Source organism: Patella vulgata, chromosome 2 (assembly GCF_932274485.2).
Source record: "Patella vulgata chromosome 2, xgPatVulg1.2, whole genome shotgun sequence".
NCBI lineage: Eukaryota > Metazoa > Mollusca > Gastropoda > Patellidae > Patella > Patella vulgata.
In genome coordinates this window covers 41923239-41938424 of record NC_065880.2, presented here as the reverse complement: position 1 = coordinate 41938424, position 15186 = coordinate 41923239, and the positions used below count along the sequence as shown (strand labels likewise).

The 15186-nt window shown below is 37.6% G+C and overlaps 2 protein-coding genes and 1 long non-coding RNA gene across 3 annotated transcripts; 2 read left to right on the top strand and 1 right to left on the bottom strand.

The window, feature by feature from the left end:
• The first annotated feature begins 1333 nt into the window (after positions 1 to 1333).
• LOC130010732 (uncharacterized) lies at positions 1334 to 5148 on the top strand. The gene is made up of 2 exons (XR_008786019.1): positions 1334 to 1487; positions 3897 to 5148. It is a non-coding gene; the product is annotated as an uncharacterized LOC130010732 (long non-coding RNA).
• Positions 5149 to 7353: 2205 nt separating this feature from the next.
• Positions 7354 to 13610, top strand: LOC130010730 (tubulin alpha-2/alpha-4 chain-like). Its single transcript, XM_056098709.1, has 2 exons — positions 7354 to 7365; positions 11990 to 13610. Exon 2 carries the CDS (start codon positions 12032 to 12034, stop codon positions 13343 to 13345), a length of 1314 nt encoding a protein of 437 aa, XP_055954684.1. The 5' UTR covers positions 7354 to 7365; positions 11990 to 12031; the 3' UTR covers positions 13346 to 13610.
• Positions 8863 to 10317, bottom strand: LOC130010731 (tubulin alpha-2/alpha-4 chain-like; the record flags this gene model as incomplete). The annotated part of the gene is made up of 1 exon (XM_056098710.1): positions 8863 to 10317. A coding segment is annotated over one exon (1362 nt), but the record flags the coding sequence as incomplete, so codon positions are not given.
• Positions 13611 to 15186: the final 1576 nt, after the last annotated feature.

Genomic DNA, 15186 nt, shown 5'->3' with positions numbered 1-15186 from the left:
TCTAAATGGGTTTCACATTGCGTGTGACGAATTGGAGTCATGGCGTGGGGGCAAACCCTATCGATTTTCAACGTAAGCTACCTTTCGTTTCTGTTTCAGAGATATATTATGTGTCCAAGAAAGCTTGTGATCATGATAGAGATTAGATTTCTTGAAGGTGGATCAAATTTGGCCAACAGGGCTAAAATTCCATCTCCGTTTAAAATAATATCCACTACGGCACCACGCAAACTATGTGTATTACAAGTGTGGCGAACAAAGTTAGGGTGGAGTGTGTGTGTGTGGGTGGCGGGGGGGGGGGGGGGGTAGCTTGATGGTTTGATTCTCAAAACTCAATGTTTATATTATCTAATTTATTTATCTAGTTATTGGCGTTAGCTCGAGTTCAGGGTGACTTCCATTGGTAAATATGCGTCTCATACCACTTTTGCGACCCCCCCCCCCCCAAAAAAAAAAAAAAATCCCGGGATATGAAATTTAATCGTTTAATGTCAAATATGTCGAGTTAATTTAAGACAAGAAAATATTAATTTCTGGCTATGCTAATTTGAAACTACATATTGAATAAATTATAAATCTGTAACGACCGAGGGTCGGGTGTCCTTTAAAAGCCCAAACGTTTTAGCCAGAAACGCTCTTTGATTATAATCCTTCGCTATAAGGCATTGTAATGAAATGATTTCAACCTGTTGATTTAATTCTGACTAGTAATCAGGATATTAAACTATCAATACATCTCCTTATATCTTATCAATCTTTGGTTGAAAAAGGTACCGGGGGAAATAACTGTAATCTCAATTGTCTTGTCAATAGGTTTTAATGATTGGATTCAATAGAAAACATAACCAATCTATAATATTGAACTAATGTTCTATTTAATATTGAACTAATTTTCTATTTAATATTGAACTAATGTTCTATTTAATATTGAACTAATGTTCTATTTAATATTGAACTAATGTTCTAGTTAGTATCGAACTAATGTTAACGAACTAATGTTCTATTTAGTATCGAACTAATGTTCTATTTCATATTGAACTAATGTTCTATTTAATATTGAACCAAGCTAGTGTGTGTGTGTGGGATCATGTTTGATGTTGAATATTTTTCAAAATATACTACATTCCATGTTGTCAATATATGTTCCCATAGTGTTAGCTCTTTATATTATTTGACACATATCATATTCATAAAGATATAATTTATGTATATTTATGTCATATAGGGCACATTATATATAATGGCTATTTGTGCCCTTCGACAAAGAAAGCTGTTTTCCCTTGCAGTTTCTTCTTAACAAAACTACCATTCACATTTTATACAATAGAGCATTTATTGGGCGTCCATTTTATACATAGTAGATATAAACTTATACTTATATGTTAATATTCACAATAGTGTCATTAGTAAAATCGTGTTAATTTGACGTCATTTTTGATCCAGTGTGGCTTAGAAAAAGTTAAAAGTCGACGCATATTAAAGAACCGGTAAGTAATGTGAGTTACAACTAACAGTAATTAATACACAGACTTTTGAAAAGTAGGTTGAAGTAGTATCGTCTAGAAGGTACATGTATTGCAGAATGTGTGCTAAATTTTAAACATTATTGGGTGATAAATGGTCACATTCGTTGTAAAGTTGCCCTTTACAGCATTTTTCGAACTTTTCTAGCATTTTGTGTTTCTTTATATATATTAAACAATTCTAACTTATGCGTCAACTATTGTGATTGTATCTATAAGCACGTAAATATTTTTTTATAAACGCGACAGCGGGCAACAAACTCTTAAGTGGTATTGATATTAGGGTTAAGAAAAGAGAGAGAGAGAGAGCTGCGGGCAAGCTTATTATTTAAATAAAATATGCCATATATTAGTCCTAGTTGATCTCTCGCCTGAAATTTGGAAATTTGAATTTAATGGTTGAGATCCGTTGAATGTTTATGGGGTGGTATTTATTTCAAAACATTTTATACCACTTATCACTTAGTATATCGACGAATGGAGAGTGAGAGAGAGAGAGAGAGAGAGAGAGAGAGTTTAACGTTCACTCGACACAAACTAGGTCATTTCGGGACTAACACACGGTTCAATTTTATTTCAATAATTCGCTTGTGCGTAAGGGTCTTTAGTAGTGGGAGGAAACCGGAGGACCCGGAGAAAACCCACGAGGTTGGACAGGCGACCCTACTCCTTGTCACGTACAGACCTTATGACACAGCGCACAAGTGCTAACCATTCGGCCACCCAACCCCCTATCAATAAACAACAGTTTTACCCACTTAATTAATGTTTAATTACAACAAATTACATTCAAAACATCGATTATATTTTCTTGTATCAATATTTGATTCAAATTGATGGTTGGTATGATAAACACAAAACAAGTGCCTACTTTTTCATAAGTATATCTGTGTGTATGAAGTAGCTTTATTTGACGTCCGGTTCCACCATAATATGTTTTTATATGCCCACATTTTCATGTGACGTATGTTTTCGTCCGTCTGTCCGTCCGTCCACAATTTGTTTGTGGCCGCTCTACCAGGCGATACGTTTCAAGTCAGTAGCTTGAAGCGTATATATGGTATTAGTGTCAGTGGCCTGTGGCACGAAGTAACAGTATATTGTCGCATACATAATATATTATGTCAACGCTTGGGCGATATAATATATTATGTCAACGCTTGGAACTAGGATGGAGGTGACTAGGCATGAACTTGCAACGATAGATTTAATTGGCGCTTTGATAACCAATGAATGCTTTGGAGACATATTTTGGCGGTATTTTCCATCATGGAATCGGTAAGTTTCGATTGTTTTTTTCTTTTCTGTTTTTTCTCTCTTTTCTGTGTCCTAACCCTAACCCTAACCCTAACCCTAATCCGAAAGAAAAGTGCCCTTTTTTGAAATTCTGACATCACAGGTGCCCTTTTTCTGATAAGGATGCCCTCTTTTATTTACAGGGACACTTTCTATTGTTAAGGGGGTGGACCGGTCCCCATGGTCCAACCCCTGGATCCGCTCTGATGACGCGTACATTCCACTGAGTCTACAGGTCTAATATGCTAACACGCTTGGAGCGTCAACACAATATATTATGTCGCCCAAGCGTTGACATAATATATTATGTATGCGACAATATACTGTTACTTCGTGCCACAAGCCACTGACACTAATACCATATATACGCTTCAAGCTACTGACTTGAAACGTGCAGGGTGGCTCTACAGGTCAGAATTTTTATCCGATTTTGACGAGACTTAAAATATAGGTTTATCTCCCAACAATCTTTGTACCTGTCGAATTGGCCTGTATCGGACCCTTAGGACACAATTGTCATCCGATTTTGATGAAGCTTGAAATGTATGTTTATAACTCAAAGATCGTGGTTCACGGCAAAATGGTTGCTACTCCTCTAGAAATCACAATTTTTATCCGATCTTGATCCAACTTAAAATATATATGTTTACATACAAAAGATCTCGGTTCCGTTTGATATACGTGAACATCGGGCCGTAACTTCCTGGATTATGGCCTCTGATTGTACAAGAAATAGCATTTTTTTTAGCTTGTTCTTTATCCATCTCTTGCAAAATGTGGGCTTATCTTGCCTGGCAACCACTGGTTTTGTTGAGTCATTAAAATATTGAATTATAACAAGAATTTTTTTTCAGTTACGATATCGGTTATTCTGTAAAGACATAAATAGCATACTATGCTTCATATACTATTGGTATATGGTAACCTGGAGGAACCCAGCAGGGTCATCATACAAACGTACACATGTATAAAAAATGTTATACTGAACGTTTCCCAGAAGCTTTACAACATAAACTGAAAAACAGAACGTTAAACCCCATGTTATTTCATTTACATCAATAACCAATTATTTTTCAGAATTCATGGCATTAAAACAAGGCAATTCCCAAAACCGACACCTCGGTCGATCATGGAGGCACATAGCAGAAGACAGATTATCAAATCAGGACAATGTAATTTTATCAACAGTTAAGCAATTAGTGGAGAGTGGCTTAGAACAGAGTCATCAGACTAAATTTAAAAGAAGTGACATGGATGCTTCGAAGAAATACACTTTTGATCTTCACGTTCCCACTGGTAAGAAGTCAAAACTAGGGATCAAGTTGACACGGAAGTTGACGGTGGATGAAACGAGGCTGACTATCAGACGTATAGATGCCAGAGATTTGCCTTATTCAGCTTGTAAAAGACAGCAAGGGACAGAGGAATCGAATATAGATAAACTTTATTGTAATTTGTTCGGACCCAATCTTTGCCCTCACTGTATCCAGGTCGCAGATCAAGCTGAGTTTACCCACATTCAGGACACAGCTTATCCTAAAATAGGCATCAATACCCGATATATTGTGGCAGGTGGTAAACTCAATAAAAAGAAAACAGGAAGTAAAGGTGTATTTATTTCCCCTTTTAACCGTCCAGTAGACGTAAAAACCATAGAACATGTTGTTTCCGATGAAGACATTCATAAACGATTACGAGGAAAATACATAACTTCAGGCAATACATTAGCCATAAACTATACTCCGCATTAAGAATAGCTGTAATAATAAATATTTATGTATTCTTACAATGATAGGAAGCTTTTGTGGCATGTGAACCTAATACCGCTAATATATTAAAAAGCCCTCAACAGGGGCGTGTTCAGGAATTCAAGCAGGGTGTTGTTGGGTGTGTGGGGGTGCCGGTGGGGTGTACAAGATGGGTCACCGTCAAGTTTGGCCTTAGGTTTGTGGACTTTCTCGAGAATTTGATAAAATCAGAAGCTCTGAGACAAGATTTCTGCTCATTTAGATGTGTGGGGTAAGGCCAAGACGCCTACGGTTGTCGACTGAACGTTCGGCAAACGCACGTTTGGTTGTTCCAAGTTATTTCGATGAATGGAGAAAAATAAATACTCTGCCCGAGAAGTCGAGGGTCCGGAACCCCAATCCCCTCTGGAAACGCACTTGCTTAAGATTTAAAAACAAAAATACAACAGCAATTATAAGCCGTGTAAACTTTTCAATAAACCCAGAGTCAGATTAAGATCCACGTGGATCTAGTGCAAGAAATCTGTCACTCTATAAACATTTAAGGATTCCAAAAATTGTAATAAAATTAATATTTTTTATCTGTATTTTTGTGCTTTCATTTCACTGCGTTGATTTCTTTAAAGAAGTTTCCATTTTAACCCAACATTCTAGTTTGCTAGTTCTGCAGCGACTGGGCTAATGAAGACGGGAATACGCCATACGCCATACTACGAGGGACAGCGACGCTACGGCCTACTTTTTACGTGCATGCCAATGTGTACACGGTACCTCGGTTTTTCGATCCATCCAAACGTCTATACATTGTCCCTTGTCAGGTCCTCTGTCCTGAACAATTGACAAGGGGGAAGCACGAAGGAAAGTTCAGATGAACTTTCTCGGCCAACATTGGGATCGGGCCAACGTCTTACTCACTGTGCTACCGCGCCTCCCCAGCTCTATGAACCGAGGACGATTAAGGATTACTTAAACGTGCCCTAGTTCAAAAACTACGGAGAGATGATTGCAAAAACAAAATGTGTGTATGTCACTTTATTATTCTCTGGACATTTTTTAAGGAAGCTGAACTGGACATTTTTAAGGAAGCTGAATTACTGAAACAATCAGAGACCCAATTCACAGCAAGAGAAAAGCAAATTTCGTGTTTCGGGATGTATTCGAAATAAAGGACCGCCGGTCTGCCTAATGGATATCAACAAAATGTACCAGTTTCCAAATATTTCTATGAACGCTCAATCTATAGTAATTACCACAGCCTTCTGTGCAGTAAAAAAAATTAATGACGCAGAGCTCACTCTAAAATCAATCTTTATTAATAAGATGAAAATGTAATCACATCGTTAATTATTCTTCAAATGAAACCATATAACTTTTGTTTGCACATACATAAACGCAGGGGCGGATCCAGGAATTTTTGCAGGAGGGGTTTGCCAGGTTCCTGAGAAAATGTATACCCCCCCCCCCCCTCGGCTTGAAATTTTTTGAGAGATACATGGTCTCTATCGTCATTTTGGCGTATATACATACACAATGATCTTTTTAAACAGAGAAATCCAACATCCTGTTTGACGTCAATTTTTATTAGGAATTAATACGATGACATTGTGATTCAATTTCATTGATACAAAGCATTAACTGTGATATCACATTATGTCTATATCATTATCTCGCGCTTTGAGTACCCATCCTGTCCCACCATCTGACGATAAAGGATAAAGCACAATTATGACACTTTTCTCATAACAAAGGTTGTTTTACCAAATAAATTATGTAGCTGAGCAGGGGGGGGGGCAAAAAAAACCCTCTGGATACACGCCTGAAACTACCCGGACAAGTCGATCCTTACATGACACCAATTTATTAAAGACTCTATGTGTGATGTTAGAGTTATAGAATACCCTCACAATATTGTGAAAGTTAAATATATATTCTATATTAGGAATATCAGTCCAAAAATTGTTTAATTCCGTTCAGTATTCACAAAGATATGACTAATTGAAAATCCCATAGATCTATACTGCTCCCTATATAATATGACGGCCGCCATGTGAATCCACGGATATTATCTAGCGTTGCTTTTTTGATTTTGTTTTCTTAAGTAAATGCTAAAAAATCAATCTGAGTATATATTACCGTGTATTAAAGGAGCTAAACATCTAGATCCATATATTCCATATTATTGGAAATTAAAAACACGAATATTAAATATTAGTCCATTTCAATCAATATTTGTGCCACGATGCCTAATTCACAAACGAGAAAATGATTTATTAAAAGCTTTTTAGAATAGACTAAGCAGGCGTAAACATGGTCGTTCAATTTGAAATGTTCGTGTATTTCACCAAATATAATTGATTAGAAATTACAATATATATTTTTTGAACAGCGTGTGCTTGCTCTTTCGAGAAAACCCGTGGTTCGAACCCGGTTTTGATCATGAAAGCGCCTCTTGTCTGTGGGTGCAGGACAGCGTCTAGTCGTTCGGATAGGACAAAAATTTGAGGTACCGCATTCACGTTGGCGTGCACATAAAAACACCACGATAATTGGAATTCGAAATAAGAGTAGGCTGTAGTGCCACTGTCTGTGCGAAATTTTCCCCCATAGCACACGCTATGGCGTACGTCCGTTTTTATTAGTCCCTGCTATGCAGAAAAGAAGGGCGTTAGACCCCATTTCAAAGGGGGTTAACGTCCACTCGACTCAAACTAGGTCATTTCGGGACTAACATATGGTTAAATTTAATTTCTATAGTTCGCGTGTGCTAAGGGTTCATTAGCAGCGGACGGAACCCGGAGGTAAGATAACATCAATATTAAAGTGCACATAGATATATCTATATACAATATTAGTTGCTTAGTTTGCTTACAAACATTTTGATTGCTTTTTAACGCAATAAATTTTTTTCTTTCTTGAAATAGTACAACAACTCTTTATTTAATAAATTGAGAATTTGTTTATGTTATCTAAGCCTATTTTGTTTAGGGTTTTCTTTTTCGCTAATATATATCCCGGATTACATGCTTATTTGACACTGATACTGACGACAAGAACATTTGGTGTTCTATTGTCGTCAGTATCAGTGTCAAATAAGCATGTAATCCGGGATATATCAAATTCATTGTTTGTCTTTAGTTTAAACTTGCCAACATACTTGTGCATGATTACAAATGCATAACACAGGTCAATGATTCTCTTCTATTTTTTTTGCAAAATGTACACAGGGCTGATTTCATTATTCCAGACTTATCTTAAGATTTATTAGAGCTAATATTTATTCTATTGAAATGATTTTAGCCTAGTAGCCGTAGTAAATCGTAGTAAATTCAAAAGTATATTTAATTTAAAATAAACACAACAGTTCTATGGATAACAATTACTATATTTAATTAAAGCTACGTTTCAACAATGATTCATTGTTGAAACGTAGCTTTAATTAAATATAGTAATTGTTATCCATAGAACTGTTGTGTTTATTTTAATGTGTTCAATTACTAAATGCCATTCAAACAGTATATATTTAATTTCATTCCCAGATCTGATTGGTATGAACATATTGAGATTTATGTTTTTAAGTTGTTTTTTTTATCTAAGTAATGTGTTTCTTAGTATCACGCTTAACGATAAATTATAATGTTTAAGATCTATATTGTTTAATTCATATAAGCGTGGAGATAATTTAAAAACGGGTTTGAACGTGTCATACGTCATAAAAAATAACCTTCATCGAAGAGATCATATATGTATGTTTTCTCGTATGAAACATCTAAATATTATAATTATTGTTGGCCGGGAACTTGGCAGCGAGGGATACTCATCTTGTTGTTCTTGGGGGTGACACTCCTCAAAGAAGTCCAAGGTACGATCAAGATGAAACTTTGCATTCTGATGGCGAACTTCGATATTTGATATGGTGTTGAAATTCCAAAATGGCGGTAATCACGTCATACTCGATTCTTGGTCCCATAGTAATACTGTACTTGTTTTATTATTGATTTGTATATTTTAGTTCTACCACGATGACCGACGCAGAATATTCAATATCTCCGTCATTCAGTACTGGTTTATTTATGCAATTTAGACCTTTATTTCCACAACCTTATTGCGCAGGCTTTGAAACTTTATAAAATAAATCATCCCCAAAAGAGCGAAGCAATGACCGTTTATTAGGTAAAAAAGAAAAGAGCAATTTTGATCAGCCAGTGGTTTGATGTTTTAAGAATCTTTTGATATATATACAAAAATGTTAGCCATACAAAATTTCTAATTAAATAAACACTGCTGGCATAGTTAACCCCAACAGGTAGCTTAACCCAACAGAGCATTACAAACAAATACAGACAAAAATTGTCAAAGGTTTATTTATGCTCATAAAAAATACATTGTATTTAGTATTCCTCTCCTCCTTCTTCTTCTCCCTCGCCTTCAACAGAATCAACACCAACTTCTTCATAATCCTTCTCCAAAGCAGCTAAATCCTCTCTGGCTTCAGAGAATTCACCCTCTTCCATACCTTCGCCAACATACCAGTGGACGAAAGCTCTCTTGGCGTACATAAGATCAAATTTATGATCAAGACGAGCCCAGGCTTCAGCAATAGCAGTCGTGTTACTCAACATGCAGACAGCTCTCTGTACCTTGGCTAAATCACCTCCAGGTACAACAGTTGGTGGTTGGTAGTTGATACCAACTTTGAAACCAGTTGGACACCAGTCAACGAACTGGATGGTTCTCTTGGTCTTGATGGTAGCGATAGCAGCATTGACATCCTTGGGAACAACATCACCCCTGTACAACATACAGCATGACATGTACTTGCCGTGTCGAGGATCACATTTTACCATCTGGTTGGCGGGTTCAAAACATGCATTGGTGATTTCAGCAACAGTTAGTTGTTCATGGTAGGCCTTTTCAGCAGAGATGACTGGAGCATATGTAGCCAGAGGGAAATGTATACGTGGGTAGGGTACCAAGTTGGTTTGGAACTCGGTCAAGTCGACGTTGAGGGCACCATCAAATCTTAGAGAAGCTGTGATTGAGCTGACAATTTGACCAATTAATCTGTTTAAGTTGGTATAGGTTGGTCTTTCAATATCCAGGTTACGACGACAGATATCATAAATAGCTTCATTGTCCACCATGAAGGCACAGTCAGAATGTTCTAAGGTGGTGTGGGTAGTCAAGATGGAGTTGTAAGGTTCAACTACAGCAGTGGAGATCTGGGGAGCTGGGTAAATGGCAAATTCAAGCTTGGATTTCTTGCCATAATCGACACTCAATCTTTCCATCAGAAGGGAAGAGAAACCAGAGCCGGTTCCTCCACCAAAACTGTGGAAGATGAGAAATCCTTGTAGACCGGTACACTGATCAGCCAACTTCCTGATTCTGTCCAGAACCAAATCAATGATTTCTTTACCCACTGTGTAATGTCCTCTAGCGTAGTTATTAGCGGCATCTTCTTTACCAGTGATGAGTTGTTCAGGGTGGAAGAGTTGTCGGTATGTACCAGTTCTTACTTCATCTACAACTGTTGGTTCCAAGTCAACAAACACAGCTCTTGGTACATGTTTACCAGCACCGGTCTCACTGAAGAATGTGTTGAAGGAATCATCTCCACCTCCAATAGTTTTATCTGATGGCATCTGGCCATCAGGCTGGATACCATGTTCCAAACAGTACAACTCCCAACAGGCATTTCCCATCTGGACACCAGCCTGGCCAATGTGGACGGAGATACATTCACGCTGAAGGGAAAGACAATAAATAAATACACTATTAGACCAATCGTTGTCTTAATTAAGTTTTCTCCGAACAGGGATATCTGCAAGTTAACATATTTTGATGTAGTTTGTGTTACAAAACATAATATTAACACCAACTAGGTCATTTCGATACTAGCATATGGTACAATTGTATTACAGTAAGTCGCTTCCGCGTAGGGTTCTTTGGCAGTGGGAAGAAACCATAGGACCAGGAGAAAACCCACGATGTTAGGTATTTGACCCTACTCATTTTCACGTACAAGAATGGGACCGAAACCACATCGCTTGACTTATTGACAGGCCTAATGATTGTAAGCAAACGCATTGAACCATTCGCTCGCCACTTTCGAAGGGGGATGTCACCTAACATACAAAATGAAATAAAATGAACTGGGGTTTTGCGTCCTACTTTTTTTTATACCGACTGGGCTAATGAAGACGGGCATTCGCCATACAGTGACTTACAGCCTACTCTTATATCGAAATCAAACTTTCAACGGTTCGTTTACGTGCACACCAGTTCATATGGCCTCGGTTTTTCATATCATCCGAACGACTAGACGCAGTACTTGGCTGGGCCTCCATCCTGCACGACTGGCAAGGGGAAGCCACACTGGAGAATCCTGGGGAATATTCTCTGCCAACAACGGAATTGAACCCAGGACCCACAGCTTAGCGAGCTACCACCTTATGACTGAGCCACCTAGAGTCTAGCAATGTAAAACAGCCAGTAAAAATTGAGAAGGGTGGTATAATCTAATATACTTTACAAGTCTAAACAACGCTTCACATTTGCAAAATATTAAATAGAATTGTACACCATGGAACAAAAAGGGCCTTGCATTCGGCTAAAACACAATTTAACGTTTTAAAAAAAGATATCGTTTCTACATATTTAAGTTGTGCTTTATTTTATATAAAGAGGTTCAGTTATCTACCATAGAAGATGTTAGTCAAATTATCAATTACTGAAATAATGTTGAAAAAACTTACCATTTCGACGAGTTTTTTTAGAATACGAAAAAAGGGTAAACTACTTCGAAAGTTGATGGAGATATTCTTGTAATGAAGATCACTGCTGTACAGTTAATGACTGTATTTAGTTCCGTGAATTTATATATCATCCCAGTTTGTTGTGGATACCGTTATAATCACTATATTATGGATTATTTCATTGGCGCAAGTTACAGCTATACCGATAATCCACTGTTAGTTAGTTACATGTAGTTGTTGCGCTACAATTAGGGGTATAAAACCACTGATTTTTAAATAGCTAATATCATTATATCGTAGGTGTTCGTCGTAAATACAGTATATATTTGAAGTACCTGTTTGTATATTTTAAAGTATTCAAAATGGTAAGTAATGTTATTTGTGATTTATTATTAAGTAATTTTATTTGTGATTAATTATTAAGTAATTATCTAACTATAAATAATTAGCACATTACAACTGACCTCCAAACATTTTATTTCACATCGTTCTTATATCAGTATTGGACGAACTTAAAATTAACAATTATTTGCTAGACTAACACGTGGAATTTTGCGTCCGTATACATCAAACAACATTTCGATGCAAGCACGCGTAGTAAAATATTACATCTAAGAAAAATACGATAACTATGGACTCGTTCATAATTTTCTTTCTTTTTTTTCAGCGTGAATGTATCTCCGTCCATATTGGCCAGGCTGGTGTCCAGATGGGAAATGCCTGTTGGGAGTTGTACTGTTTGGAACATGGTATCCAGCCTGATGGCCAGATGCCATCAGATAAAACTATTGGAGGTGGAGATGATTCCTTCAACACATTCTTCAGTGAGACCGGTGCTGGTAAACATGTACCAAGAGCTGTGTTTGTTGACTTGGAACCAACAGTTGTAGATGAAGTAAGAACTGGTACATACCGACAACTCTTCCATCCTGAACAACTCATCACTGGTAAAGAAGATGCCGCTAATAACTACGCCAGAGGTCATTACACAGTGGGTAAAGAAATCATTGATTTGGTTCTCGACAGAATCAGGAAGTTGGCTGATCAATGTACCGGTCTGCAAGGATTTCTTATCTTCCACAGTTTTGGTGGAGGAACCGGCTCTGGTTTCTCTTCCCTTCTGATGGAAAGATTGAGTGTCGATTATGGCAAGAAATCCAAGCTTGAATTCGCCATTTACCCAGCTCCCCAGATCTCCACTGCTGTGGTTGAACCCTACAACTCTATCTTGACTACTCATACCACCTTAGAACATTCTGATTGTGCCTTCATGGTGGACAATGAAGCTATTTATGACATCTGTCGTCGTAACCTGGATATTGAAAGACCAACCTATACCAACTTAAACAGATTAATTGGTCAAATTGTCAGCTCAATCACAGCTTCTCTAAGATTTGATGGTGCCCTCAACGTCGATCTGACCGAGTTCCAGACCAACTTGGTACCCTACCCCCGTATCCATTTCCCCCTAGCTACATATGCTCCAGTCATCTCTGCTGAAAAGGCCTACCATGAACAACTGACTGTTGCTGAAATCACCAATGCATGTTTTGAACCCGCCAACCAGATGGTAAAATGTGATCCTCGACACGGCAAGTACATGTCATGCTGTATGTTGTACAGAGGTGATGTTGTTCCCAAGGATGTCAACGCTGCTATCGCTACCATCAAGACCAAGAGAACCATCCAATTCGTTGACTGGTGCCCAACTGGTTTTAAAGTCGGTATCAACTACCAACCACCAACTGTTGTACCAGGAGGTGATTTAGCCAAGGTACAGAGAGCTGTCTGTATGTTGAGTAACACGACTGCTATTGCTGAAGCCTGGGCTCGTCTTGATCATAAGTTTGATCTTATGTACGCTAAGAGAGCATTTGTCCACTGGTATGTTGGTGAAGGTATGGAAGAGGGTGAATTCTCTGAAGCCAGGGAGGATTTAGCTGCCTTGGAGAAGGATTATGAAGAGGTTGGTGTTGATTCTGTTGAAGGTGAAGGAGAAGAAGAAGGGGGAGAGGAATATTAGATGTCTACAAACAATCTAGTTATTTATTCATCTGAATAAAATACACTATTACTTGACTTAATTTTTGATCGAAATTTCATTATTTAATTTTGTGTTATGATTAAAATAGCCTTACGACCTACATCCCCTCAAAAATAAATCTTGACTGAAGTCGCTGTAAATGTTATGAATATAATTATGTCCAAGGAGTGCACAAATATATTCTTTAATTACCCTCGATGCTCTTTATTTATAATGGCTGAGATGTAACGTCTGAATCATGCGCATCGTGTGCAAATTGGTCAGCTCGGGGTGGATGTCGCAAACGCATTTAAGTTAAAATCACTAGGGGTTCATATATCTGCTATATAGGTGTCTCCGCACAAAATCATATATCTTCTCCACAAATTCACATCCAATGGCATAATTGCTTTACCCCACCCCTCGGCCCAATACACCTAATCTTTTGAGAATGCCTGTGTTGTCAGCTTTGTCATAAATATTTAGATACAAGAAACAGAATGAGAGAGAGAGAGAGAGAGAGAGAGAGAGGGGTAATGTCCACGCGACACAAATCAGTTCATTTCGCGTTTTACAGACGTTAAACCATTTGAATCCCCCCATATACATTGATTTGTGACAAAAGCTCTGATTAATGCAATGTGTGGGTATTATAACAGACCATGTATAAATCCTATCAAATAAAATATAAACAAAATACAATATGTGTAGATGGAAATATTAACACTAATAAGAAAGGCATTCGCTATGTGTTACATACGACAAAACACGATTCGCTGAGGGGTTGGATGGCCGAATGGTTAGAGCGTGCGCGTTGTATCATAAGGTCCATCATTGGGGCAACTGGCGTGGTTTCGATTCCCGGGTTGTACGTGACAAGGAGTTGGGTCGCCTGTCCAACCTCGTGGGTTTTCTACGGTTTCCTCCCACTGATAAGGACACCAGCTGCGGGCAAGCTTATTATTTAAATAAAACGAAATGACCTAGTTTGTGTCGAGTTGACGTTAAACCCCATTTCTCTCTCTCTCTCTCTCTCTCTCTCTCTCTCTCACACACACACTCTCCATTCGTCGATATACTAAGTGATAAGTGGTATAAAATGTTTTGAAATAAATACCACCCCATAAACATTCAACGGATCTCAACCATTAAATTCAAAATTCCAAATTTCAGCGAGAGATCAACTAGGACTAATATATGGCATATTTTATTTAAATAATAAGCTTGCCCGCAGCTGGTGTCTTTAGGAATATGAGCTTACGCGTGAGATTAAACTATGGTTTGCATAAATTACAGATTTGTTCTCTATAACAATTGGTGAAATATAAATGATTATGTAGTGGTATACTAGATGGCTGGTGCACATTTCAGTTAGTTTATTAACCCAAATATATGTAATTATGTGTCGTTAGCTTGTTATAAACAAAACAAGAAGATTTTGATTTAAAAGAACTTACTCAGTTTTAATTTAATAGGAACATTTGACAGTATTCAATGTCATTTCATCTTCACCAAAATCGTATAAGCTAGTAGTGTACAACTCGAAAAGATCGTGAACTATTAAAACGGTTTTACGTGGCTAACAACTATTGTTAGCTATGTGAAAATTACTACAAAAGTACAATGTTAAATGCGATACTAAAATGAGAGATTTCGTTCTATGCATCCGGCAGTACTTGTATGCTGTCTAGAATAAATCCCATAGCCCTTGTTTCAACACGTCTAGGTGTCTCTGATCGTTAATTGAGGGATTGTGAATGTTGAATCGTTCAGTTTTAAATTATCTGTCAACATTCGGTATCCTCTACAGACGATATAAACGGGAAATGGCCTAATCAAAT

Bases quoted from the DNA above. Each gene is read 5' to 3' on its own strand.
- LOC130010730 (XM_056098709.1), top strand. From the start codon at position 12,032: ATGGGAAATGCCTGTTGGGAGTTGTACTGTTTGGAACATGGTATCCAG.